This window comes from Salmo trutta, chromosome 40 (assembly GCF_901001165.1).
Source record: "Salmo trutta chromosome 40, fSalTru1.1, whole genome shotgun sequence".
In the NCBI taxonomy this organism is placed as follows: domain Eukaryota; kingdom Metazoa; phylum Chordata; class Actinopteri; order Salmoniformes; family Salmonidae; genus Salmo; species Salmo trutta.
The window spans coordinates 23,111,743-23,138,844 of record NC_042996.1 but is presented as its reverse complement, the minus strand read 5'-3'; the positions used below and the strand labels follow the sequence as shown (position 1 = coordinate 23,138,844).

Below are 27,102 nucleotides of genomic sequence, written 5' to 3'. Positions count from 1 at the left end.
GCATGTTGACCAATAGAATAGGTCAACTTTTGTTCTATGGGGGATAGTAGATTGACATAGGCTAGTGCTTTTGCTGTTCGTTAGGCCTACTCATCTTGTTGGCTGACAAAAAGTAGGCTAAATGTGGACAGTTTTTCTGACATCTTCAATATGCTCCTTGGAATTCGATAAGAGGGACATGCGCAGTTGCGTCCCCGATGTGTCTGTCTTCACTTGTAGCCTACTTCTTAGCTGAGATGCTTGTGTGAAGGACACAATCACGTGATGGCATTGGCTAGTAAGAATTGAGATCTGAGAGAGCCATGTGAGTGAGCGGTGCTTTGGAGCACGGCAGCCGGGAGAAGGGAATTATAAATATTATATTCAGCCCAAGGGCACAGTTTTTTTTTTTTTTTTGGAGGCATTACAGCCACACATACCGATACCACCAGGAAATTCGATGCCTGGTGAGAATATTATCTTGTGAAAGAATGATGTGTGCTGCCTGCGCAAGAAACAAATCAGATCTCATGCCTTTTATGCAACTTTTTTCAAATCATCATTAGTCGAATCATGTTGCCTTTGAATGTATTCAAAATCGAAACATATAGCCAACTTTTGTATCACAACTAAAGTTGCATAAATAACTGTAAATGAAGTATATAGGAGGACCTGTTTCTTTGTTAACCGCTCAACACAGAATATGGGCATTTGCACACTTCCTTAAAAATCGTTAGGAGAAAATATCCTTTTATTCAGCTATGTTCAGTTGTATTCTTTATACTATTAAAAAATGGTTTAGATCAGTGGTTCCAAAACCTTTTATAGTCCCGTACCCCTTCAAACATTAAACCTCCAGCTACGTACCCCCACTAGCACCAGGGTCAGCGCACTCTCAAATGTTGTTTTTTGCCATCATTGTAAGCCTGCCACACACGCTGTCACGTCCTGACCATGGTAAGCTGTTATTTTCTATGGTAGAGTAGGTCAGGGTGTGACGGGGGTTTTCTAGTTTAGTTTTTCTATGTTATGTTCTAGTTTTGTATTTCTATGTTGGGCTTTGTTTGAGATGATCTCCAATTAGAGGCAGCTGGTCATCGTTGTCTCTAATTGGAGGTCATATTTAAGTTGGTGTTTGTCCCACCTGGGTTTGTGGGAGATTCATTTTGAGTAGTGTATGTTTCACCTCTGCGTCACGGTTTGTTGTTTTGTTTATTCTGTTTATTTATGTATTGCATAGTTTCACAGAGTAAATAAAATGTGGAACAACACACATGCTGCACTTTGGTCCGCTTCTCCTTTCGACAACCGTGACACACGCACTATACGATACATTTATTAAATATAAGAATCAGTGTGAGTTTTTGTCACAACCCGTCTTGTGGGAAGTGACAAAGAGCTCCTATAGGACCAGGATACAAATAATAATATAATCAATAATTTTGCTCTTTATTTAGCCATCTTACATAGTTACGTGGTTGCAAAAGGCATCAGTGTCTTAACAGCCCGATCACATCTGACATTGTCCATTAGCTTAAGTTCATTTGCACACAAAAAATCATACAATGATGGAAAGACCTGTGTGTTGACCAGACAGAGAAGAGCTCCAACTTTTTAATCAAATCCTCAATTTTGTCCCACACATTGAATATAGTTGCGGAGAGTCCCTGTAATTGTAGATTCAGATCATTCAGGCGCGAGAAAGAAAAAAAAAACAGGCCAGTCGTGTGAGATACTCGTCATCATGCAAGCTGTAAGACAAGTGAAAATTATGGTCAGTAAAGAACTTTAAGCTTGTCTCTCAATTAATTTTTTTTTGTCAATACTTTGCCCCTTGATAACCAGCGCACTTCTGTATGTTGTAAAAGCTTTACATGTTCGCTGCCCATATCATTGCATAGTGCAGAAAATACACGAGAGTTCAGGGGCCATGCTTTAACAAACTTAACCATTTTCACTGTTGTGTCCAAAACATCTTTCAAGCTGTCAGGCATTCCCTTGGAAGCAAGAGCCTCTCGGTGGATGCTGCAATGTACCCAAGTAGCGTCAGGAGCAACTCCTTGCACCCGCGTTACCACTCCACTATGTCTCCCTGTTATGGCTTTTGCGCCATCAGTACAGATACCAGCACATCTTGACCACCAAAGTCCATTTGATGTCACAAAGCTGTCCAGTACTTTAAAAATATACTTTCCTGTTGTCCTGGTTTCCAGTGGTTTGCAGAAGAGGATGTCTTCCTTAATTGACCCCCCCATAAACGTAACGGACATATACCAGCAGCTGTGCCAGGCCTGCTACTGTTGACTCATCCAGCTGTAACGCATAGAATTCACTGGCTTGTATGTGAAGCAGTAATTGTTTCAAAACGTCTCCTGCCATGTCACTGATGCGTCGTGAAACAGTGTTGTTTTATGAAGTCATTGTCTCTATAGTTTTTTGGGGCCTTTTCCCCCAGCATTGTCCCAGCCATATCCGCGGCAGCAGGAAGAATTAAGTCCTCCACAATAGTATGGGGCTTGTCTGTCTTAGCCACTCGGTAGCTCACCATTTAAGACGCTTCTAGCCCCTTCTTATTAATGGTATCTATTTCTTTTATTCATGTTTTACTTCTCGAAAGTCGTATTAATTCTCGCTCAAACTCCCGTGGCTTTTTCAAATTGGCATGCTTCTAAATGTCTGCACGAGTGAAGGTTTCATCGAATTGTGAGAGTATTTTTGCACATATGACACACTGTGGCTGAGGAAAGGCACTACTCCCAATATAAGTGAACCCCAAATTAATGTAGTTCTCATCATATTTGCGCCTATTCGATGGTCCAACGTACCTGTCTGTTGTTCGGTGCTTTCCCGGGTAAGGGGGCAGTAGCTCTTCGGCTGCATCAGATTCACAACTGTCAGTGTCCATGCTAGCTGGGCTAGAAACAAATGTAGAATTACTGATGATAGCATTGGATGTGCTTGTGGAAGCAGAACAGCTTGTCATCGACAGGTGCAGGTGTAGTACTGCTGGTAGTAGCAGTACTACCAGTAGAGCTGGTATGTGTCTCTCTAAGGACGCGGGCATTACTTTTTGAAACAATTCATCAATTTTCGAGCAAACGGAATGAGCAGCAGCTACTTTTGGCTACATACGGACCGTTAGTGGAATTCCAGCGAGAGAGTAATGGTTAATGTGATTGGATGTTAATTATTTGACTAGGCTACCTGTATTTGACATTGTGTTGTTAATTCCCTGAACACTAGATGGTTACATTTTATTTGGGGCAGTGAAACGAGGCTACTCAAGCGAGAAAAAAACATCACCCAAATGTATAGCCCCGTTGGAAAATCTAAATGGACTGTTTGAAAATGTGAATCACATTTTTCTTTGGCGTACCCCCTGCGGCATTGTACGTACCCCTGGGGTTAGGTGCCCCAGTTTGGGAATAGCCGGCTATATTAAATTGATTTTATCAACTTCTTTAAAATGTAGATGTTCCAAAGGTCTGCATCAGTGGCTTGAAGGCTATGCGTGGAAGCCAGGAGATTAATTCATCTTAATGTTCATTAACGGTCAATTACCGTGAGACCGGCAGTTATTTACGTGACAATCCCCAGCTGACAAAGTTTCATGACCACCACAACCTTACATTCCATTTGATTCATTTAGCAGACGCTCTTCTCCAGAGCGACTTAGTTAGTGCATTCATCTTAAAATAGCTAGGTGAGACAACAACACATCACAATTGTATCGTGCATTTTCCCTCAACAAGGTATTTATCAGCAAAGTCAATGCAAGTGGGAAAAGAGAAGTGCCTTTTTTTGGGAGGGGTGACTGGGGCACCGTGACGGTTATTTAAGACTCTTCAAAGAGGTAGGCTTTAAGAAGTTTTCAAAAGATGGGCAGGGACCCCGCTGTCCTGACTTTAGGGGAAAGCTTGCCTTATTCCACTATTCCTGGGTGCCAGGACAGAGGGCCAAGAGACCAAAGGTGGCGGAACAGAGTTCTCGAGTTGGAATGTAGGGTTTGAGCATAGCCTGAAGGTAAGGAGGTGCAGTTCCCGTTGCTGCTCCGTAGGCAAGCACCAGGGTCTTGAAGATGATTCAAGGTTTGACTGGAAGCCAGTGGAGTGTGTGGAGGAGCGAGGTGACATGGGGGAACTTATCAGGTCAAGTAGCAATGGGTTTGAGGTTAAAAACTGCCGAGTAAGTACTTTAGAAAAACCCCATGCTTCGCTTTACGCAGCTCACCTTTCTATGGATTTTTTAAAATATATTTTAATTGTAGCTGGAGGACTGCTAATTCCCCCTTTGGGGTGTTTGTATAAGCCAGATATTATGAGATAATATTCACACTTCTTACCTTGGTTATATCTGACTGTACACATTAGGACTTAGTTGTTTTTCCTGACCATATGACCTGACTATAGAAACTCTTGGGTCCCAGTTAGGTCATGTTGTCAAAACAATCTCGAAGCACTGTCCATTCTATACACAGTAGTTGTTAACTTTTCTTGGTTATAGCTGTGCCAGACCAGTGAACAGTGTGTGGAAAAAGCTCCTGTGTTTTCTAACCTGTGTCACACTGCCAGGTCAGGTCACATGCTGTCCAGCAACAGTAATTGGTTTGTGTTTTCAGCGTGGTAGGTGAGTCATCTGTGCAAGCCTGTGATTCAAGGCAGTGTTTAGTTAGCCACCGGCTTAAGAGGCTTTACGCAAATTGGGTCTGCTCTATAATCATCAGCTCCTAATACTGACGTATCTTGAAGAGGAAGACCCAGTCACAGATGACTGAGGCCCAGCAATGAACACATGACACTGTAGTTCACTTATCCTCACGTTGACAGTTTCTTGCTGATATTTTTGTTCTTAGGCATTATGCCATGTAAAGGCAGAGCGTCTTTGGGTCCGTTGGAATGTGTCGTTGTGCCAGTGAACTTCCACTTACCCAGTGTTTCATCAATGTATTTAATATTTTTATTGGAGTGAATCAGTTTGGTTTATTCCATCATGTCATACGCCCATAGCGATAAAACAGATTAAGCCCAAGACCTTATGATTATGACGGGCTGTAAACCTGGAGTCACCTGTCCCATCTCTCTGCTATCACTAATCACACAGAGTCCACATATGACTAAAGAATAACCCCTCCTGTGGATATACTGTCGCTAATATACTGGAGAATGTACAAGGAATACCGCCCTTCTCATTGTTTAGCATTTCCAGTACTGGAATGTTTCCAAAGCACCGTTATTCTTTATGTTGACAATAATATGTGATAATGTGACTAAATATAGAACCAATGGTCATGCTTGACCGAGTGGGTGTAAGTTGGCTGACTGTCCATGTCACAACACTAAAAGATACAACACACACAAATGCCTATAGGGCAGGGATCGTCAACTAAATTCTTGAGAGGTTGGTCAGGGGACCGGAACATATTTCCAAATAATATGAAACTGTAAATTGACTGCAAGAAGCCCAAACAGATATAACATTTGACTAAAACAAAGATTTCAAACCTTGCTTATATTTCTATATGTTATGCATGGGATTCCTTTGAATAAATTAAACACTGTTTTTTTGGGGGGGGCCAAATAAAATCACATGCGAGCCAAATTCGGCCCGAGGGCCACCAGTTGGGGTACCTGCTGCAATGTGTATGAGAAGCAACTCATATTATGAGTGATAATTCTTCAAGTGTTATTTTTGTAGCCCTCTATCATTTTCATTATCAAAAAGTGGCTTTCATCATGATGCAGGTTCGGCTGTAGACCTAGACGTTTATGACAGTACCAGTCAAACGTTTGGACACCTACTCATTCAAGGGTTTTTCTTTATTTTTACTTTTTTCTACATTGTAGAATAATATTGAGGACATCAAAACTATGAAATATCACAAATCAACATTTATTTTAGATTCTTCAAAGTAGCCACCTTTTGCCTTGATGACAGCTTTGCACACTCTTGGCATTCTCTCAACCAGCTTCACCTGGAATGCTTTTCCAACAGTCTTGAAGAAGTTTCCACATATGCTGAGCACTTGTTGGCTGCTTTTCCTTCGCTCTGTGGTCCAACTCATCCCAAACCATCTCAATTGGGTTGAGGTCGGGTGATTGTGAAGACCAGGTCATCTGATGCAGCACTCCATCACTCTCCTTCTTGGTCAAATAGCCCGTACACAGCCTGGAGGTGTGTTGGGTCCTTGTCCTGTTAAAAAACAAATGATAGTCCCACTAAGCGCAAACCAGATGTGATGCCGTATCGCTGCAGAATGCTGTGGTAGCCATGCTGGTTAAGTGTGCCTTGAATTCTAAATAAATCACTAACAGTGTCACCAGCATCGCACCATCACACCACCACCTCCATGCTTCACGGTGGGAACCACACATGCAGAGATCATCTGTTCACCTGCTCTGCGTCCCACAAAGACACTGCGGTTGGAACTAAAAATCTCAAATTTGGACTCATCAGGCCAAAGGACAGATTGTCACCGGTCTAATGTCCATTGCTTGTGTTTCTTGGCCCAAGCAAGTCGCTGCTTCTTGTTGGTGTCCTTTAGTAGTGGTTTCTTTGCAGCAATTCAACCATGGAGGCCTGATTCACACAGTCTCCTCTGAACAGTTGATGTTGAGATGTCTACTTGAACTCTGTGAAGCATTTATTTGGGCTGCAATTTCTGAGGCTGGTAACTATAATGAACTTATCCTCTGCAGCAGAGGTAACTCTGGGTCTTCCTTTCCTGTGGCGGTCCTAATGAGAGCCAGTTTCATCATAGGGCTTGATGTTTTTTGCAACTGTATTTGAAGAAACTTTCAAAGTTATTGAAATGTTCCGTATTGATTGACCTTCATGTCTTAAAGTAATGATGGGCTGTCGTTTCTCTTAGCTTATTGGAGCTGTTCTTGTCATAATATGGACTTAGCCCTCTTGTCATAATATGGACTTAGCCCTATTTGACAAAAGACCATCTTCTGTATACCACCCCACAACACAACTGATTGGCTCAAACGCATTAAGAAGGAAATAAATTCCACAAATTAACTTTTAACAAGGCACACCTGTTAATTGAAATGCATTCCATTCCAAAAATACATATAAATTCCACTAGATTTCCAACTAAGAAAGTCTCTTTAGCCTTACAGCATTGTGTCAGGTTCACTGTTGCCCTCCTTACACACTTGAACATAAAACAAGTACCTCATGAAGCTGGTTGAGAGAATGCCAAGTGTGCAAAGTTGTCAAAGGCAAAGGGTTTCTACTTTGAAGAATCTCAAATACAAAATATATTTTGATTTGTTTAACACTGTTTTTTGGTTACTACATGATTCCATATGTGTTATTTCATAGTTTTGATGTCTTCACTATTATTCTACAATGTAGAAAATTAATAAAAATAAAGAAACCCACGAATGAGTAGGTGTGTCCAAACTTTTGACTGATACTGAATGTCAACGTTAGGTGGTTACTGTATATGACTATGAGGTAGATCATTAACGTCACCTTGTGCCTGGTCTAAACCCTCCACTCCCTTGAACAAAGCCATAATGACTCTGTTACTGTCACCCTAATCCCAGTGTGGCATGGTCACATGAGATGTTTACTGGCATATGGTGATGCAAGCTGTAGTGCCCACAGCCTGTTAATAGGAAAGTCAACAAAACAGGAAGGCTCATTCCAAGCATTCACATGGTCCCAAGACATAAATAATGTTCCTTGATTTCATTCATGCAACCACTGGGGAATATGACCCTGAAAAGACGCCCATTCAAGTAAATTTAACCCCATGTTATCTTTGCCTTTTTGATATCGAACCTCTATTGTTGAATTCTAAATCCTGACCGCAGATCAATCTGTCCTTTGTGTAATTGCTGTGTTGTTATGCGGTACCTAACTGTTGTTCAGTGTTGTTTCTTAATGTTTACAGCAGACCACCATTTTCTCCTGGTGTCTGAGATAGTTGGTGCCAGAGAGACCGAAGAAGAAGACCAAACAAACAAAGATGGTGGAAGGAAGCATAATGTTCTGTTGTATCCGTATGCATTTACAGGTAGGGGAGGGATACATAATCTGGCATGGAATGGTTTGTGGAGGCAGACATCTTTGTTTTGTTTAATCTACCCTAACAAGCCATGAATTTGTTGGAATGATAGTATCCTTCTTGACTTTTCAGTTTTTCAGTCTCTGTCTTTGCTCTCTCTCTCTCAATCTCTCTTTTTCTAAATATAGTGTCCTACACGGAGAGGACCAAACATCACTGCTGGCGGTGTAAAGACATCATCTTCCATTGCTTAGACGAGGCACAGTGTCAACAGTGGGTCCAGACAATCAACAACCAGCTCTCACTACTCAGTATGTCCTTTTCAATGCAGACTCTTTTACTGGCCCTATGTTAAACAAACAGCAACTTTAAAGGTTCATGATTTGTGAAACATCTATGAAGGCGTAACTCTTTAAATGTGTTGTCTGTGTAAAGTGGGATCATTTTACCAACCTTAATACACTATTTAGCATCTTACCAAGAAGTACCTTTCCAATGCTTTTTGCTCATCCAGCCTTCAATATCCCAACAATTTATTCTGGAGAACATTTAGAGAATCAGTCAGAGGATGTCAGTTTGATAACGGAGCATTTCTGTAAAGTTTTGTTGGTTAATGAAACTTCATGAAGTTGTCAGACAGTCACACTCTATCGTCCGTTAAACTAAATGTTGAGTCCTCCATTTTTAATGACCAAACAGGCCCTCCTTCACTTTGCAGGCATCCGACCGAAACGCTTGCTAGTGTACATCAATCCCTACAGTGGAAAACAACGCGGGAAGTGGATTTACGAGCAGAGAGTAGCCCCACTCTTCTCTCGAGCCTCCATCTCTACCGACGTGATCGGTGAGTTCCTGTCAGAGGGCCTAAATTAACATTTAAATAAAAAATGAGCTTTTATGGCCCGGCAAATATTTATTTGTTGACTTGGCAAACAGCTTATACCCGCCAACCACTCCCAAGAATATGGTTTTATTTATAGCACCATCCATCAATGGAACACTGTAATGGAAGCTGTGATAGTCGATAAACATGGGAATCCATTCCAAACACATCTATGATTCATGGGATGCTTTGGGAAGACCATGGATCGTCTAGGGCAGGGGTACTCAACTCTTACCCTACAAGGTCCAGAGCCTGTTGATTTTCTGTTCTACCTGATAATTAATTGCACCCACTTGGTGTGCAAGGTCTAAATCGGAACCCTGATTAGAAGGGACAAATGAAAACGAGTACTGGATTTGGCTTCAAGGTCCAGGGTTGAGTTTGAGGTGTCTAGGGTATTGGCAGGGGGAGGCATCACATAGCTTGGGAAGATCATGAATTGTCTAGGGCAGGGATGGGCAACTCCAGTCCTCGGGGGCCGGAATGGTGTTTCACTTTTTCCCCATCGCTAGCAAACACAGCTGATTTATAACTTATTGCATTCTAAACTGAAGATCATGATTAGTTGATAATTGGAGTCAGGTGTGTTAGCTGGGGCTGGAGCAAAAGTGTAAGACCAGTCAGGTCCCTGAGGACTGGAGTTGCCCATCCCTAGTCTAGGGTATTGGCAGCTTGCGGCCATAGAACCATCATGGGTTTAAGGCTGGACCCAGACCCATAGCTCGAGGTGTTTTAATTGGTGTTGGCCTTTCACCATTTGTTGGAAACCCTTTTTATCCTTTTAGACAATGGTAAGAGCAATACTGGGTGCAGGATTCATGGCTTAACTATTTTTTTGTTGTGTGTGTGCAACGTCTTGACAAGCTTGTGAGATATTCGTCATGGGTTTTTAATAGTGACAATATAACTTGTTTCCATAGTTACGGAGAGTGCCAATCATGCCAGGGATCACTTGAAGACGGAGGTAGATCTGAAGCAATGTGACGGGTGCGTTTCAAACACAGCTGGAAGACACTTCAATCACCTGGCATAGACTTTATCATCTCAGTCAGAAATGACTTTGTTGGTGCAGAAGACTAAGTGAAGATTTCAGTACAAAACTGTTCATGTTCAACCACAATGCATTCATGTCTGAGGGAAGAAGACTGCTGAGAGCAAAGTGGACATTAATAGCAGTATCAATACAACAACAGCACTAACATGAAAGCTTAGGGGGGCAGTGTGTCTGTGGGTTTTTACTCCTCCATTGTACTTGATTAACCCTACAATGCAGTATAAACATGGCACCCCAAGAATGCATTTGCCGGGTCAAAATGACCTGATAATGTAATATCTGTGTTTTTATTTATATGGGTCAAAAATATTATCCTTTTTGTGGAACATAATTATTTTGAGTGATGATTTGGACCTTTCAATAATTATTTTATTGTTAGAAAAGTTTTTAGTCGCTTTTCAACAGCTCCATTTCAATGATAGCCATTATGGAATTTCATAAAATGTTATCTTTTTCTTACAATCAACCTTACAATCAAAGTTTCACATTCAACCTTTTAGTGTGAAGAACAAAATAAAACCACCTTAAGCATATAATATTTATAATATTTCAAAACATTTATTTCAAAATACAAAGTTCATCAATATAAACGACAACACTAACAATTGTGAATATAGAAAGCATGAACACTAAAAGGAACAAAGTGTGTGTCTGTGTGATGCTTACTTGTGCTGTCTTAGTCCATGCATTTGTTACAAACCACAAGCATGTGACTGTACTCTTTGCAGACGGATGTGTTGCATTGAGAACACCAGTAGCTGACTTTTCTATCCTTTGCGCTTGGGCAGAGCGGGCACCACTTCCTCTTCTGGCCCTGGCCGCTCTGAGTGGTGGTGGCATGGCTCTCTTTCATCACCCCACATCTTTCCATTGCCTCAGTTCTTCTGTGGAGATGGGAGAAGCTTCCAGCACTCCAACAATCAGGCCTTTATGGTAGAGTGGCCAGACGGAAGCCTTTCCTCAGTAAAAGGCACATGACAGCCCACTTGGAGTTTGCCAAAACTCTCAGACCATAAAGGACTCTCAGACCATGAGAAACAAGATTCTCTGGTCTGATGAAACCAAGATTGAACTCTTTGGATGGAATGCTAAGCGTCACGTCTGGAGGAAAGCTGCTCATCCACTGTGACGCAGTCGCTGGGGATGAACCTTCCTCTACAGTTTTGCTATGAAAAGGTCCCTCACATACTGGAAGGCTGCCAGGTGATCCGTTGTCTTCCGACCGACATGGTGGCCTTTTACATTGGATTCTGCAGTGGATCCAAAAATAGCTCCCGTGTGGAGACATCCCACCTTTTCTCCATGCCGGCGAGGAGGGTTAAACCAATAAAAGCCTTTAGTTCCTCTTTATTGACCTCTCTCCACTCTGTCCCTTTTGCTGTTCTCCGTCCTTCTAAATGTGTACACTTTAGGACCTCCTCAACGATGTTATCACTAATGAACAGCTCCCAGGCAACTTTTGGTGACACAACTGTTTTTCCCGGCACAGGCCCTGGGCAGCTCCTCAGGATGTTATGGCTTCTGGTCCTGACTTTAGTGGGAGGGTGGGGATGTTCACCACAGTAAGACCCTTTTTACTCACTTCTCCTCAGAGGAGTCCTCCCCATCTGTAGAATCATCTAGGACAGCTGGACTACCAGGTGCATCCACAACTCCAACTTGACCCCTCAGATTCTGAGTCAGAGGCACCAATGGCTTCCTCATCCAGCATCTGTAAAACCATTTTGGTTGTAAATCTGGCCACATTCTTATGAGCCTCCTTATGAAACTCCTTTTACTCAATGAGTTAAAAAGGAGAAATGAAAAAGGTGATTAATGAACATTAAAAACAAGATATTTAATGAATTATTAATTACTTAGATTTTATTGTTGCAACAAAAAGAAAGGTTAGTCTGACGAGTGCAATGCAGTGAATTCCATAGGAAATACATACGGGTCATATTTGACCCACATGAAACTTGAGGTAGTGATGCAAAAACTCTTACTTAAAAAAACAACTAGGATGTTAGAACATTAAAGACACATTATTTCAGGAATTCCTGGAATATTAGATGACATTTTTGGGAGGATCAGTACAGCAAAAAAAAAACATTAGGCTGAGTCATTTTGACCCGACATGTGAATCCTAGCATTTATCAATTGTGGTCACTGATTTAGTTAGGAAATTCCCTCAGCTGGTTGTCTAGGTCTTAATTGGACACAAATTGAAAGGAAATAGCAAACACCAGCAGACCCTAAGGCTGGTCTCAATGGAGTGTTTTCATGCATCGTGTGTGTGTGTGTGTGTGTGTCCCTGTTCAGGGTGGTGTGTGTGGGAGGGGACGGGATGTTCAGCGAGGTTGTCCACGGCCTGGTCTCTAGGACCCAGAGTGATTCCAGAGTGGACCAGAACCAACCGAACCAGGACCTGGTTCCATGTGCGCTCCGCATCGGAATCATCCCTGCAGGTAAGAGGGGAGGAAAAGGGAGGAGAGAAGCAAAGGAGAGGAAAGAATGGGAGAAGTTAAGCTATGGTAAGGTAAAGGCCAGTTCTAGCCCATAGAATAGGACTGTGTTATACCTCTGTTAGTGGCCATGGCTATGATTGACTCTCACGGTGGCTAACCATAGTCCCCATGTTCTGTTATCTGGCTGTTGCTGAGTTAAGCATCAGGGCTTGGGATTCCACAGGGGGTTCTGAAGAGTCTATCACTCAAAACTCAATTAGAGGGGGCCTGTTGTGCTGCGTGACCAGTTTAAAAGAAAATCATCATACATTTCACCACTGTGAAATCCATTACTTCACAATACCTAAGGTTGAAGATGGAGGAGGAGAATCAAATCACAGCTGGTTAGGCCTATAGCTTCAGTGATTCTGTAGGTTAATGCTGCTGCTGCTGCTGGGGTCCAGAATTAGTCTTTTTCCAGTCAGTCAGATGAAGATGAAATGATTACTATAAGCCAGTTGACACTATATATCTAGAGAAAAGGACTCACAGTATCACAGTTTTTGTTGTGCATTTGCCTTGGTTGGTGTCCCACTGACAGGTTTCATGAGGTCAAGTGTGGCCTTTTCTGCTGCCACTGCTTAGCCTGTATAAACATTTGAAATGTTGTTACCTATCAATCAATCAAAACATAGTTTTGAGGCTGATAAGTGATAGTGATAACCAACTGTCATGGTGTAGTGCGGTTCGATATACCAGGAGAAATAATAGCTCAAAGTAATAATGATGTATTAATCAGACGTGGTAAGATAGCGAACAGAACCTCTCAGTATCAAATAGACTTTCGCTGAATAGTATGTGTGTTTAAAGTCAACACAGCACACATACAGCCTTGGTTAGAGTATCCAAGTCCACAGTTTTATCAGGTAACCTACCTAGAAACCTAGTGGCTGTGTGTAGTTCAACACATTCACATTGTCTTATCACATATTTTCTAGGTACTATGTTTAGGTTAATGACTGAACCTTGACTGATATTCTATTAGGTAGGTAGACGGAGATAGTGAGAGATGATTTGAATGAGGAAGTGGGTCAAAACTGCAGAAAATATCTCCTAGATAAAAATCTGGAAATTCAGAGGGATATTTTTAGCTGAGAGAATAGCTAGTTTCCTCTCTTCTGTGAATATGTTGACTGGGTGAAAATGACTGCGTTGAAACAATGACTAGTAAATGATATGATCCAAGACCAGCTCAGTTAATCCCTACCATTGTGACAATGAGTCGTCATAATGCTGCATCAAATGTACACGATCTTAGGGGCATTGGCAAACACAATGTAAGTCATTTAATTGATGTACCCCTAATTGCACCGAATATATCCGTTTATCCTACAGCTATTGTAAGCAGTAATCATAAGCCTATAAACCAGAGTTAAACTGTTAGCACTGAGGCGGTGTGCAATAGTAGGAAGACCACTTTATGCAGCTCACCCTGCACTATCAGCTCCAATGTAAATAACATGAGTAAGTCTACCTCTGATAAGCTTCCCAGTAAAGCATTAAAAACAATCAAGCAACCCAGAAAAGTGCTAAAAATAGCCCATATTAACATATGTAGCCTAAGAAACAAGGTCCATGAAGTCAATAACTTGCTTGTGACATTCATATTCTGACTATCTCTGAAACTCACTTAGATAATACCTTTTGATGATACAGTGGTAGCAATACATGGTTATAACATCTACCGAAAAGACAGAAATGACAACGGAGGCGGTGTTGCGGTCAATATTCCGAACCACATTCCTGTAAAGCTTAGAGACGATCTAATGTTAAATACTGTTTAAGTAATATGGCTACAGCTTCATCTGCCTCACCTAAAGCCCATTCTTGTGGGAAGCTGCTATAGACCACCAAGTGCTAACAGTCAGTATCTGGATAATATGTGTGAAATGCTTGATAATGTATGTGATATCAACAGAGAAGTATATTTTCTGGGTGATTTTTAAATATTGACTGGCTATCATCAAGCTGCCCACTCAGGAAAAAGCTTCAAACTGTAACCAGTGCCTGCAACCTGGTTCAGGTTATCAGTCAACCTATCGGGGTAGTTACAAACAGCACAGGAATTAAATCATCAACATGTATTGATCACATCTTTACTAACGCTGCAGATATTTGCTTTAAAGTAGTATCCAAATCCATAGGATGAATTGATCACAATATAATAGCCATATCTAGGAAAACCAAAGTTCCAAAGGCTGGGCCTCATATAGTGTATGAGGTCATACAATAAGTTTTGTTGTGATTCATATGTTGAAGATATTTGCTGGTGTGTAATGAGGAGCAACCAGATGGAAACGCATTTATGAAACTACTTATTCCAGTTACTAATAAGCACGCACCCATTAAGAAAATGACTGTAAAATCTGTTAAATCCCCGTGGATTGATGAGGAATTGAGAAATTGTATGGTTGAGAGGGATGAGGCACAAGGTATGGCAATTAAGTCTGGCAGCCCAACTGATTGGCAAATGTACTGCAAATTAAGAAATCATGTAACTACACTAAAGAAAAAGAAACTACACCCTGAAACAAATATAAATTCTATAAAGAATGATAGTGAAAAGCTTTGTGGCACCTTAAATTAAATTTTGGGAAAAAAGGCCAACTCGGCTCCTTCGTTCATTGAATAACAAAGCCCACTGGTATTGCAGACTACTTTAATGACTTTTTCGTTGGCAAGATAAGCAAACTTAGGGATGACATGCCAGCAACAAACGCTGACACTACACATCCAAGTATATTGGACCAAATTATGAAAGACAAGAATTGTAATTTTGAATTCCCTAAAGTCAGTGTGGAAGAGGTGAAAGAAAGTATTGTTGTCTATCAACAATGACAAGCCACCGGGGTCTGACAATCTGGATGGAAAATTACTGAGGATAATAGCAGATATTGCCATTCCTATTTGCCACATCTTCAATTTAAGCCTAATGGAGAGAGTGTGCCCTCAGGCCTGGAGGGAAGTTAGCGGAATGACTACCAAAGAATAGTAAAGCCCCCTTTACAGGCTCAAATAGCTGACCAATCAGCCTGTTACCAACCCTTAGTAAACTTCTGGATTTTTTTGTTGTTGACCAGATACAATGCTATTTCACAGGAAACAAATTGACAACAGAATTTCAGCATGCTTATAGGGAAGGACACTCAACAAGCACAGCACTTACACCCAACGGCTGAGAGAAATTGATGATAAAAAGATTGGGGGGGCTGTCTTGTTTGACTTCAGTTCAGCTTTTGACATTATTGATCATAGTCTGCTGCTGGAAAAACGTATGCTTTACACCCCCTGCTATAATGTGGATAAAGAGTTACTTGTCTAACAGAACACAGAGGGTGTTCTTTAATGGAAGCCTCTCAAATATAATCCAGTTAGAATCAGGAATTCCCCAGGGTAGCTGTTCAGGCCCCTTGTTTTTTAAAATTTTTTACTAACGACATGCCACTGACTTTGAGTAAAGCCAGAGTGTCTATGTATGCGGATGACTCAACACTATACACGTCAGCTACTACAGCGACTGAAATGACTGCAACACTCAACAAAGAGCTGCAGTTAGTTTCAGAGTGGGTGGCAAGGAATAAGTTAGCCCTAAATATTTCTAAAACTAAAAGCCTTGTATTTGAAACAAAACACTCACTAAACCCTAAACCTCAACTAAATCTTGTAATAAATAATGTGGAAATTGAGCAAGTTGAGATGACTAAACTGCTTGGAGTAACACTAGATTGAAAACTCATGGTCAAAACATATTGATGCTGATGGGGAGAAGTCTGTCTATGATAAAGCAATGCTCTGCCTTGACAACACTATCAACAAGGCAGGTCTTACAGGCCCTAGTTTTGTCGCACCTTGACCACTGTTCAGTTGTGTGGTCAGGTACCACAAAAAAAGGACTTGACTCAGAGCAATTGGTTCAGAACAGGGCAGCACGGCTGGCCCTTGGATGTACACAGAGAGCTAATATTAATAATATGCATGTTAATCTCTCCTGGCTGAAAGTGGAGGAGAGATTGACTTCATCACTACTTGTATTTGTGAGCGGTATTGACATGTTGAATGCACCGAGCTGTCTGTCTAAACTACTGGCACACAGCTCAGACACCCATGCATACCCCACAAGACATGCCACAAGAGGTCTCTTCACAGTCCCCCAGAACAGTCTATGGGAGGCACACAGTACTACATAAAGCCATGACTACATGGACCTCTATTCCACATCAAGTAACTGACGCAAGCAGTAAAATTACATTTTAAAAAAACGGATTAAAAAAAACTCCTTATGGAACAGCAGGGACTGAAGCAACACAATGTGTCACAGACACATGCGCGCACACACACACACGATAACATACGCACTATACATACACATGGATTTAGTACTGTAGATATGTGGTAGTGGTGGAGTAGGGGCCTGAGGGCACACAGTGTGTTGTGAATGTATTGTAATGTTTTAAAAATTTTGCTGGACCCCAGGGAGAGTAGGTCTAACTAATGGGGATCCATAATAAATGCATGCTTGGCTCACACAGTCACACACCCAAGACAGCCAGGCTTCCTTCACACACACATCTTCAGTCTTCACTTGAGTAAGAAATATGGAAGTGTAAACCACTGTGTAGCACTACAGTAAGTTTTCAATTCAATAACTTTTCAAAAAGTATTGGAGAAGCAAACCAGTCAGCAAATGTCACCCCTTTACTCTCTGCTGTGTCATTGTCAGGTTTTTGATAAGAGAAATCTGAAAAGAGAAGAGTGTGATTACTAAGCAATGAGTCCATCTGTAAACGGCAGGGCTGATTTCCCAGGCTCTCTGTTCTGTCACGGTTCCCTGAGTCAGCTGAAAACATCTAGCTTGCATCCCAAATAGCACCCTATTCCCTATATGGTGCAATACTTTTGATCAGAGCCTATTAGGGAATAGGGTGCCATTTGGGAAGCATACATAGCATCAGTCTGCAGTCTAGCTGTAGAGATGGAAATAGGAAATAAGTCTGTCTCCTCACCGGTCTGTCTTGGTGTCGTTGGTTCGTCTCAACAGATCGTAAATTATCTAACTGTGACAGATATGCCTGAAATTACTGTCCCCCGGCTGAACGGTAGCGCACGGTCGATAGAGACCTATTACCATAATATCAAATCAGAGATTTCGAAGTCAAACGGAACATTTCTCTCAAGTGCCAGGAAGGGTTTGAGTCTCGCTTTCCCCTCATTTACTGTGTAGTGAGTGCTGATTGCCCAGATCCAGACAGACCCATTGGCTATGATATCTTTCTTTGGCTCTGATACATATCACCTCATTTCTGCCTAATAAAACTACTTAAGCTCTTTTTCTAACTCCATCTCGAAACTCTCTTCATAAAACATTTTTATGGCCATTGATGATTCAATAAAAGCATATTTAAACAATAATAACTCCTGGATACAGGACTTTCTGAGAAAACGACCCCCAAAGTTGGTGGTTTGGGATTTGTCCTGAGATTCAAGACACTATTACGTGACTGACGAGGCCTGTATCTCTCCTATCCAACAGGTTCGACTGACTGTATCTGCTATTCTACAACAGGCACCAACGATCCAGTGACTTCAGCCCTGCACATCATCATGGGTAAGTAGCTACACACACACAAACACATACTCTCCGTACCAAACAGGTCTATCTGTCTTCTACCTGTCAACGTGGAGATTTAATAGAATTTCTTAATATATCTCGGTGACAATGCTCACAATTAGCCGCATCTCTCAATAGTACAGCTTTCTATGTCCGAGTACAGTACAGCGTCCTAAGTCCTGCAGGTACACTTGTGTTGTCCCATGCACACAGTCTGGAGTGTGGTTTTAAAGAGATAACATTGCACTCTAGTAGAGTCCTGTCCAGGGGGTTTGGGTCAATTCTAGTCAATTCAGGAAGGACACTGATATTCCAGTTCTCTTCCACGCTTTTCAATGAGGACAAATTTGAATTTGGTTCACTTTCTGAATTGACAGATATTGAAATGGCATTGACCCTGACACCAAGACTATTCTATATTGAGTGTTCCGTGACATCATTCCAACCAGTTGAATAAGTCCCTTTCTGTCAATTTTTCTGTGTTCCTCCTCCAGGTGACTCCCAACCCATGGACGTGTGTTCTGTCCATCACAACAACACCTTCCTCAGGTACTCCGTCTCGCTGCTCGGATACGGTTTCTACGGAGACGTGCTGACGGACAGCGAGAGGAAGCGCTGGATGGGGCCTTCCAGATACGACTTCTCAGGTAAATAATAGAGTTATAATTGTTATTAGAATTGCAGTCAAACAATTAGTTACTACATTTTGTAGTAAAAAAAAATCTCAATTTCCGAATATGACCTACAGTGAAAGGGAGGAATGAGTGGAGAAACTAAACATTTCACACAATGTCAACATCAGGATTTTAAAAGCCACACACTGCTTCTGCTGCAGGCCTAAAGACGTTCCTGACTCATCAGTATTATGAAGGGACCGTCGCTTTCCTGCCCGCTAAGGACAACCTGGGGAACCCTAGAGACAAGATCAAGTGCAGAACTGGGTGCCATATCTGTGAGCAGGGTGCCAACAATGGGCAACTCCTCTCAGGGGATCATGTCTACAAGATGGCTGAAGAGAACTCTGACGAGGGTAAGAGGTCCTCTGTAAGTGTGTGCTGTGTGTAGTCTTTTCCCTGTTGCCATGTCTGTTGATAAAGCTGATGTCCCTCCTGTCCCCATGTCTGTTCCCTCGTCTGTCTGTCTCTCTCTCACTGCCATGACGCCCTACAGACAGTCATAGTATACCGTTTGGTGTTGAACACACACACTCCACACAGCCCACTCTTCTCATCCTAGAACTTTATCTACCCCACAGCACACATACATACACTACAGTCCCCACTTTTGGGAAATGGGAAACTCTCTTCTCAGCTGGCATTTGTTTATTCTGAGCAGCAGATAGGAGGATAAGTACAGTTTACTGAGAGCCACAGAGATCCCCTTTCTCCTCTCATGTCCCGGGACTCTAATTGGTGTTAATTTCCGGCATTTCTGTCGTGGCTGGCTGGAGCGCTGGCTGAGACGACAGGTCCCTGTGGTGCTGACACACACACACACACAGAGGGAAACAGAACCCCACTAATCAGGGAGATAGTTGGTCTGGCTGCCAGTTGGCGGTGGACTTGCTGCACACGTTTTGGCGATCAAATCTCCAACAACTGCTTAAGCAATGGGGCAAGACGCCGGCTGCGTGCCACGTCGCAAACAAGCCTCCCGAAATGTTAATGTGTGAGGGACACTTGAGAGGTTCCCGAGCTAAGACAATGCCAAGACCTACAATAAGGTTTGTAAATGTCTAATCATAATCCGATTGGTAGTTTTTAAAGACTTCTAATCATTTACTTTCCAATTAAATGTATGTTTTTTAATCCCTGTGGACTTGTTAATGTTGGTTCAGGTTATCGTTCCTGTGAGTTTGTTTTACGAGACGAGTAGAATAATTAAGCGTTTTATGGACTCGGATCGCATAATATTCCCCATGCGATCAGGGATATTATCGTAAAACACCCAGACATTTTGGAGTTACTGTACATCCCCATTAAACCACTCAACCAGTAATTTAATGGCAGAAGACTTTGATTCTGCCATGTTACCGAGTGGCATCACATGAGTGTATTAACACACTCGCTCCTGATTTTAGAGCACCCAAAGAGTCAACAAGAGTGTTTATATTTTACTAGCATAATACAGACGCAGCATTGTAGGAAGAATTTCCCCAAAGGGATGACACATTTAATCGATCAACTCCTCTTGTGTTTAAAGAGACCAGCGGTGATGGTGTATGGCGGGTGATCCGGGGGAAGTTCCTAGCAATCAACGCTGCCTGTATGAGCTGTGCCTGTCCTCGCAGCCCTAGAGGCCTGTCGCCCTATGCCCACCTGGCCGATGGCACCACGGACCTCATCCTGGTACGCAAGGCCTCCCGGCTCGACTTCCTCCGACACCTCATACGACACACCAACAAGGACGACCAGGTGGGGAACTCTGAGTTGTTATTGAGAAAAACATTTGCTATTATTTATTTTCACATTGCCAAGCATAAAAGATCATTAGATGTAAGATAATTCAATCAGAGGTGGATATCACCCCCGCCAAAAGTTATAAGATTTAGCAAAGTTATTTGCTAAGTCAGTACTGATTATTTTCAAACCATATTAATCTATGGTAATGTATGGTGGATCAAGCCAGTAAAACTTTTGAAAGTCACAAAGAGTTCAGGAGGAGATGAAGAATTCCTCTGTCACTTACTCAGTCACTCATCTCTCTCACGTACTGCATGTCATGGGTTACTCAGCCTTCGGAGAGAGATGGAGATTGACTGGGAAAGAGTTTCCCTGTACTTTGCTTGCAGACCTCATGGTTTAGTTAGCTGACACAGCTCTTTCTAAATCAGGGTATACCTCAGTTCAGGCACTCTCTTGCGTCTCACTCCGCTCTCTCACTTTTCGTAAATATCCCAGTTCTTCAAAGTGATATCCCAGTTCTACAAAGCGCTCTGGATAACTTGCATCATCCTCCTGCACATACTGCTACACACACAGGATGGGCGGTAGGATGTTCATTGCATTATACCTCTGTAATATCTCCATAGCCCATCCACCACGGAGCGAAACAAGGAGTGAGAGGCCAGTAAGTGTATTCATAGTTTTGTCAGAAAGCTTTTTAGGGGACACTTGGTATGAATACTAACCAGGCCCAGTCATAAAGTGAGTGTGATGGAGAATAAATCGCTCTGACATGCTACTCTCCTCCCAGACAGTCTGTGGAGTAGAACTGAGTAGTGATGGGGGGGGGGGGGATAAAGGGAGATTTGTTTTCTAGGGCAGTGAAAGATTGAGACCTTTGGTACTGTTGACTGACCTCCTTCTTTTCTGTCTCTTTTCCCTACTTTCTATCCATCCCCTCTTGTCTTTACTCCCGTCTTATTCCTACCTCTATCCATCCCTTCCTCTCCATACCTCCCTCTCCTAATTTCCATCTTTCTCTGCCTCCATAGTTTGACATGTCCTTCGTGGAGGTGCACCGTGTGCGTCGGTTCAGTTTTGCTCCAAAGCACAGCAACGTGATCTCAGAGGTGGATCTGAGTGAGACCAGTGGGAAGAAGATCTGTAACCAAGTCTGTACGGCCCATCCCAACAACGACACAGGCCATAGCAACTGGAACTGTGACGGGGAGATCTTGCCTCATGCGGATATACAAGTGAGGTATGCTATTCAGAATTTGAATACGTTGGTTTTGTTAAGAGATTTAAGAAGTTTGAGGTTTACCCACGTGCAAACACACACACACACACACACACACACACACACACACACAGAGGTCCCACTTCTTCCACCTCAACATCAGTAGAGATCTTTATATAGCATGATGGTGGCTCTCCCTCCACCACCACGATATCAGTAGAGATCTTTATATAGCATGATGGTGGCTCTCCCTCCACCACCACGATATCAGTAGAGTTCTTTATATAGCATGATGGTGGCTCTCCCTCCACCACCACGATATCAGTAGAGATCTTTATATAGCATGATGGTGGCTCTCCCTCCACCACCACGATGTCAGTAGAGTTCTTTATATAGCATGATGGTGGCTCTCCCTCCTCCACCTCAACATCAGTAGAGATCTTTATATAGCATGATGGTGGCTCTCCCTCCACCACCACGATATCAGTAGAGATCTTTATATAGCATGATGGTGGCTCTCCCTCCACCGCCACGATGTCAGTAGAGATCTTTATATAGCATGATGGTGGCTCTCCCTCCACCGCCACGATGTCAGTAGAGTTCTTTATATAGCATGATGGTGGCTCTCCCTCCACCACCACGATATCAGTAGAGATCTTTATATAGCATGATGGTGGCTCTCCCTCCACCACCACGATATCAGTAGAGATCTTTATATAGCATGATGGTGGCTCTCCCTCCACCACCACGATGTCAGTAGAGATCTTTATATAGCATGATGGTGGCTCTCCCTCCACCACCACGATATCAGTAGAGATCTTTATATAGCATGATGGTGGCTCTCCCTCCACCACCACGATATCAGTAGAGATCTTTATATAGCATGATGGTGGCTCTCCCTCCACCACCACGATGTCAGTAGAGATCTTTATATAGCATGATGGTGGCTCTCCCTCCACCACCACGATATCAGTAGAGATCTTTATATAGCATGATGGTGGCTCTCCCTCCACCACCACGATGTCAGTAGAGATCTTTATATAGCATGATGGTGGCTCTCCCTCCACCACCACGATGTCAGTAGAGTTCTTTATATAGCATGATGGTGGCTCTCCCTCCACCACCACGATATCAGTAGAGATCTTTATATAGCATGATGGTGGCTCTCCCTCCACCACCACGATGTCAGTAGAGTTCTTTATATAGCATGATGGTGGCTCTCCCTCCACCACCACGATATCAGTAGAGTTCTTTATATAGCATGACGGTGGCTCTCCCTCCACCACCACGATATCAGTAGAGTTCTTTATATAGCATGATGGTGGCTCTCCCTCCACCACCACGATGTCAGTAGAGATCTTTATATAGCATGATGGTGGCTCTCCCTCCACCACCACGATGTCAGTAGAGATCTTTATATAGCATGATGGTGGCTCTCCCTCCACCACCACGATGTCAGTAGAGTTCTTTATATAGCATGATGGTGGCTCTCCCTCCACCACCACGATGTCAGTAGAGATCTTTATATAGCATGATGGTGGCTCTCCCTCCACCACCACGATGTCAGTAGAGATCTTTATATAGCATGATGGTGGCTCTCCCTCCACCACCACGATGTCAGTAGAGATCTTTATATAGCATGATGGTGGCTCTCCCTCCACCACCACGATGTCAGTAGAGTTCTTTATATAGCATGATGGTGGCTCTCCCTCCACCACCACGATGTCAGTAGAGTTCTTTATATAGCACAACAGTGGCTTTCCCCCTGAACACATCATTTACTTTACGCTCCATTATACTTTGCCAATGAGGCATGGCTGTGTAATCCTAGTTTATCTAATTTAATATCCCTTCCACTGTTAAGAGCCTACTCACTTTTAGTCCATTCATTTATTGCCTTTTTCCTCTCCAGTAATTGTTCTTGGAATGAGTCAGCGAATGAGTGGCTGAGATAATTAATGGTGATAACCCTGATCGCTCCCAAAAAATGAAAAAAAGATAAATAAAGAAAGAAAAAAGAAGACCGAAAGAAATAGGCTGCTTTCTTTCACTGCTAGACACAATATCAGTAGGTGACTTCAACTGTATTTTTTTTTGTAAGTATCTTGGTTAAGTGTTTGAGTCTGTCTGGATTGCCTGATGGGCAGTGTATGCACATTTGAGGCTATTCCATTGGTTCCGTTGGTTCCATTGTACCAGGCAAGCTCAGTCAAGCACAGCTGAAGTATTTAAAATAAAACACATACTATTTGAACCACCAGTGTGACTGACTGGGAAATAAAATCTGTAGCATCATCTGAGTTGAACTTTTATTAAAGTCAGGGTCTCTATACTGCATTAACTGCCACACTACTACTGGACCATTCCAAAACTCATCACAGTGTTTCTGTAACCAAGCCACGTGAAAGCTAAATAGCAATCTCAGTTTTTACTCTAAAATGGACAATAAAGCTTCTGAACTTGGAACCTGATCTCCATTCCATTAGTTTTATATCTGTGAAATGAACAGTGAAGTCCGACTAGAAACGAACACTCATTATGTTGATAAATGTGTAACTGTTCTTCTGTGTGTGTGTGTGTGTGTGTGTGTGTGTGTGTGTGTGTGTGTGTGTGTGTCTCTCTCTCTCTACAGTGTTCATTGCCAGCTGATCAGACTATTTGCCCGAGGTGTCGAGAGGGGGACCACGTTTGACACTTACACATGGTCTGTAATAGAAGGATCAAATCTCTCGTGGCAAGCTTAGGGTGACCAGCTGTCCCGAATTGTGCTAGAAAGTCCTGCATTTGGACCCTTTATCCCTCATCCTGCAACCACACATGCGTGTCCTGCATTACATTTATTTTTTTATTGTAACTTTCATTTTTAAAAAGTCAGTTTGTCACGTATTTCAGACTTCCCATATATTTGATGAGTATTGCCATCAGCTTGCGCTTTTGACAAGAAATATAGGCTATCATATGGAGCTTTCCCTTCCCAGTCAAGTATCTTTCCTGATGCATCTCCTCCCCAGAGCTTAAGCGAGTATCTGACGCAATTACACAAGATTGTAGTACAGGTTTCCGAGAATATGGAGACCCATAATGAGACAAAAGAAAAGGAGGAATCTGTTCTATGTACCTCAATCAAGTATGTGACTGATGTTCTGTGTGGACATCCAAAGACAATGTGATGGAAGTAGAAATCACCTAGCTGGACTGTCAGTAATGCCTCACTGTTTCTGCATATCGCTGTGATACAATGTGAGGGCAGAGAAACTCATGAGTAATCAGAGGTCCCTAAGTGATTGTTCTTTCCCAGGAAGTATCGCACCTGTGGCACAGAGCAACAGTTTGTCTATATAGAAGTTATTTAGTTAAGACTAGTAGCCCCCTCACTAGCGGGGGAGGGGGGGGGGGGCTGCTGCTGCCAGTGGGTTGTCCTTTGTGTGTAGGGTAATGTCTTTGTGAGAGTGCCATCATAATGAGTTAGCACCGTTACAATTATACACCAGCCTGCCATCAGACAGATGCTGCTTCCTACAGCCAAAACATCAGCCAACTCTAGGACACACACACACACACTCCATGCACGCACACACATCTATCATCTGCCACTGTGAAACCACACACAAACCTAAACTCTCAACACTGTGGGAGGCTCGGCCTGTTCTTTTGGAAACCTCTCCAAGATCATTACTGGTTGCCGTGAAAGGCCATGATTATATTTCAACTCTGAGCTGTGAGTGAATCAGGTAGTGCTATAATGTTCCCTGTAGGTGTATGGTCTATGTGGCTGTCAGGTTCTGATGAACTGGCTGATGTTAGTCGCTTTGCTGTACATTACATATATCTGTTTGGAACCAAAAGGTGTCAGTCCCACCCTGACTCGCTAAGCCAGCTGAAATTGGGGGACGTTTTGACTAACACATGAGTTCTGCTGAAGGCTTTATAATGACTGAATATTATGTAATCCATTCATCTTGCAGGGCTCAAGATGACATGACAAACTGTGTGTAACTAACCTGTGATGTGGATTATGATTTGATAAAGATTGAATATGTTTGGATACAGTTGAATAAAGTGCTTTTAAACTAATAATAGCGTGTTAACATTTTTATTTTTCTAGAAATGGTGGGAGGGCATTTTGAAGATTGTGACTTTGGTGTCAAGTGCAAATTGTATTTTTTACAGAAGGCTTTGAGGCTTTTAATAAACGTAAAGCCTTCATCAACCCTGTGCAGGATTTGTAGTGGGTCTATGCATGTTCTTTGTTCATTTCTTAACCGTGTCTCTTCTCTTGTTATTCCTTAAACAGGAAGGACATTTGCCACACACAAAAGCACTGACTGAAAAACGGGCCCCAGACGCAGCCCTGTCGGTGGCTGGCATCCCTATCCTCTCTTGGCATGGTTTACAGGATGTTATTATAAATTAACTACATGAAACCAATACATGTTTCCCTGTTATCTCTAAGGGTCTTCCATAATGCTGGATGCGCCGCAAAGCCCATTCCGCTGACAGATGTGCTTTACTGGGGAAAGGGACGAATGGGACGCCACAGCATTTAATGGGCTTATTACATAAAAACGACTGCAGGGGAGATATAAATTGTCTCTGGCTCCTCTCTTCTCCCCTGGCGTCCGATGGAGAGATATTTTGCCTCGGACACATTTGTTCATCCACCCAGTCTCGCTCACTGTTTTTGATATGGCCCATACATTACGGTGCTATCTGGACCGGCATGGCAATGAAGTAATGTGATTTTCCGATCTCCTCTTCCTACCCGTAGAGTGCATTCAATTTCCTCCCTCTCTCCTCCCATCTTTCGGGCTTCACTGTGTCTTCATTGAAAGCGGATTGCGGGTCGCATTCCCGTCGGGACCCGCTGTCTCATTCTCAAGAACCCGGCCTTCGTCCTGAGACACAACAATAAACCCACACACAGCCAGCTGCTGTCCTTGGCTCACACCTAAACTGCATGGAGATTGGAGACAACTCATTGTGAGTGTGATTACACTTGCATTTTTACCCAGACGATGAGTTTCCATTCCCATCCACCTTGAGACAGCTCCGCTCTGTCAGAACCCAGGATAGTAGCTGTCTACACTGATCCCTAGTCTCGGGCCCTAAAGAGCCACAGCTGGGCTCAGGTAATGCATTCTAATGGGCAAGAGAAACAGCCACTCCAGGTAAGGAGCCAATGCAGCGATGCAGGAGAAATCGTAAGGCCATGTGATGCAGAACTGGGTAAGCAAACCATTCGGGGCCTTAAAAGGTTCACTTTTTTTTTTGAAGATAACAAACGATATCACCACATTGAGGGGGGGATACCTAGTCAGTTGCACAACTGAATGCATTCAACTGAAATGTGTCTTCTGCATTTAATCCAACCCCTCTGAATCAGAGAGGTGTGGGGGGGCTGCCTTAATCAACGTCATCGGCACCCGGGGAGTACTTGTTGTTGGGGGT

At 42.7% G+C, this 27,102-nt stretch overlaps 1 protein-coding gene across 2 annotated transcripts in view; it reads left to right on the top strand.

The window, feature by feature from the left end:
- The window catches only part of cerk (ceramide kinase), a 37,739-nt gene extending 12,008 nt beyond the window's left edge, over positions 1 to 25,731 (top strand). The window contains exons 2-12 of one of the 2 annotated variants that reach the window (XM_029742840.1): positions 7,889 to 8,008; positions 8,188 to 8,310; positions 8,718 to 8,843; positions 9,803 to 9,869; positions 12,238 to 12,383; positions 17,953 to 18,027; positions 18,525 to 18,677; positions 18,866 to 19,060; positions 20,233 to 20,444; positions 21,467 to 21,675; positions 24,287 to 25,731. In XM_029742840.1, the coding sequence (XP_029598700.1) occupies positions 7,889 to 8,008; positions 8,188 to 8,310; positions 8,718 to 8,843; positions 9,803 to 9,869; positions 12,238 to 12,383; positions 17,953 to 18,027; positions 18,525 to 18,677; positions 18,866 to 19,060; positions 20,233 to 20,444; positions 21,467 to 21,675; positions 24,287 to 24,398 (1,538 nt within the window). In that variant the 3' untranslated portion in view covers positions 24,399 to 25,731. Of the gene's footprint in view, positions 1 to 7,885; positions 8,009 to 8,187; positions 8,311 to 8,717; positions 8,844 to 9,802; positions 9,870 to 12,237; positions 12,384 to 17,952; positions 18,028 to 18,524; positions 18,678 to 18,865; positions 19,061 to 20,232; positions 20,445 to 21,466; positions 21,676 to 24,286 lie in introns of both variants that reach the window. The other variant, XM_029742839.1, reaches the window with a different exon arrangement.
- The last annotated feature ends 1,371 nt before the right edge of the window (positions 25,732 to 27,102 follow it).